This window comes from Gymnoscopelus braueri (genome assembly GCF_963280865.1).
Source record: "Gymnoscopelus braueri genome assembly, chromosome: 15".
Taxonomy (NCBI): Eukaryota; Metazoa; Chordata; class Actinopteri; order Myctophiformes; family Myctophidae; genus Gymnoscopelus; species Gymnoscopelus braueri.
Genome location: NC_137620.1, coordinates 6,841,133 through 6,843,270, shown reverse-complemented (window position 1 = coordinate 6,843,270; position 2,138 = coordinate 6,841,133). Strand labels below are relative to the sequence as shown.

At 40.4% G+C, this 2,138-nt stretch overlaps 1 protein-coding gene across 1 annotated transcript; it reads left to right on the top strand.

Annotated features, from left to right (window-relative positions):
• Positions 1-816: 816 nt before the first annotated feature.
• Positions 817-1,779, top strand: LOC308101314 (uncharacterized protein). The gene is made up of 2 exons (XM_080450738.1): positions 817-879; positions 1,025-1,779. The coding sequence occupies exons 1-2, from the start codon at positions 825-827 to the stop codon at positions 1,672-1,674; spliced, it is 705 nt and encodes a 234-aa protein (XP_080306864.1). The 5' UTR covers positions 817-824; the 3' UTR covers positions 1,675-1,779.
• Positions 1,780-2,138: the final 359 nt, after the last annotated feature.

Sequence of the window (2,138 nt, the reverse complement as noted above, 5' to 3'; positions counted from 1 at the left end):
AGAGACTGTTTTAAAAAAAAGGGGCTGCATGTCCAGTTCCTCATTTAGGCCCTTTTTGGGTGACATGGTGTTCAGAGCGCTTGAGATGCCTGACAAGGCTTTCAGAGCCCTATATGAGGACATGGACAAATACAAAAACAGGAAACAAACCTGACATGGGCTGATACTCTGCACCTTAATCTCATGTACAACACGCTGATTGTTCTTGCACCTTAATATCTATATCATGTACAGTACCTGCTGCTATGCTCATGCACCTCATGTCTAACCTCATGTACCAGATGGATATGCTATGTGTACCTTTTATTTATTTATTTTCCCCCCTTGCTCCCCAATTATGGTGGGTGAATTATTGTTTCCTTTAAGACGGTAGAGACAATACTTTAGCCACACGTCAGCGTAACACACAATGTCTCCCTCCTGTATTGTCGCTCTATACCTGGAAGTCACGTGAAGTGCGATTCAGTGCCAGCGTGCACTGCACCCATAGATTAAATACACTTGCTGCTAGAATTCTGTGGTGGAGTAAGTTGCAGAGTATATCCCTACACTACTATATTCATAATAGAAAAGTACTGATTTATCAACCATCAACATGCACACTTGCACACAACATGCACACTTGAGCCTGGCATGTTCCAAGTGCAATATGTAGCCATGGTTCCTTTGTTGTCAGTCTCTCATGATATCATCACAAGACAGGGCAATCAGTTTGTCCAATCACAAACAGCCACAGTTAAGCTGTGGTCTACACCAGAAACCTTCTAGCCTGGAGGGGTTTACCAGGCTAGAAACGTTCCACTCTGGAGACAAACTTGAAGCTGATGGCAGCATCAAAGAACATCCTGCATCTAATGTGTCTACTTATGTGCGGAGAAGGTAAAATACCTCAATTTATTTAACCTACAACCACAATAAACATCCATAATAATAATAATAATAATAATAATAATAATAATAATAATAATAATAATACAAGATTCTAAATGTGTTTTACTGTATATCTATATTTTTCTGTCTCCAGTTCATTTTGTTCAGTTATCAGTGCTAGAACAGCCGAAGGGTTTCATAAAGGCTGATGTTGGAGACAACGTGACTCTGCACTGCTTCTATCAAGATGACGACATGAACGTATACTGGTACAAGCAACGTCTTGGAGATAAACCTGAGCTGTTAGCCTCCCGGATCCAGTTTGAAATGAAAGCCCCTTTGTCAGAGAAATTTAAGAATGATCCCCGTTTCTCTGTGGTCCCTGGTAAAGGAATAAATCATCTCAAGATCTTGGATGTGCAAATGTCCGACTCTGCAATGTATTACTGTGGGATGGGGCAGTATAATGAAATTCATTACAAAGAAGGAATCATGCTCCATGTTAAAGGTTCCTCGTCCAACTTCCAAGGTATTGTCCAGCAGCCTCCAGAGAAGTCAGTTCAGCCAGGAGAATCTGTGAATCTGAACTGTACCGTCCACACTGCTGGTGCTCATTCTGCTGTGGTCTCATGTGGGGAGATAGTGTCTGTAAATGGAACTAGACTGGACATTGAGGAAGATGACTGTTGTCACCAGATGAAGATCCTGGTGTCTCTCTCCATCAGCAGAACTGGAGTTGTTCTCTGCATCATCCTCATCTTTACCATCATCTACATGAGCAGAAAATATTCCTCCTCACGTTAACCATCATATCTACAGTATATGACAAGAAAATAGACCTACACTGATTTGTCTCTCACTTGTTTAGCATGCTCAATCATTTCATATTATTTAATTTCAATTGTTTCATAATGCCGGTATACCACTATTATAATTCCATTTGCATTCAAAATAGATTTTTTTTCAATAGGCTTTATGAAGCTTTTCACTTGTTACGTTTTACTTTAGATGTGACTTTAAAAGAGAAGTGTGCTTTGACTTGAGAGGGAAGTATGCTTTGACTTGTGAGGCGTACCACATTTCCTGTGTAATAAACCTATTCTGGGTTGGAAAGTACCTAGTGGTCTCTACACCTGAAAGGGGTCTGCTAAACTCTGCAGCCAACTCTGCAGCCAGCATTTTGATAATGTGGTAGCAGATACATGCAGTTTATTAGAACAACATTCACTTATTTTAGAGCTGAAATAAGGGACAATTGGTCCTGGAAA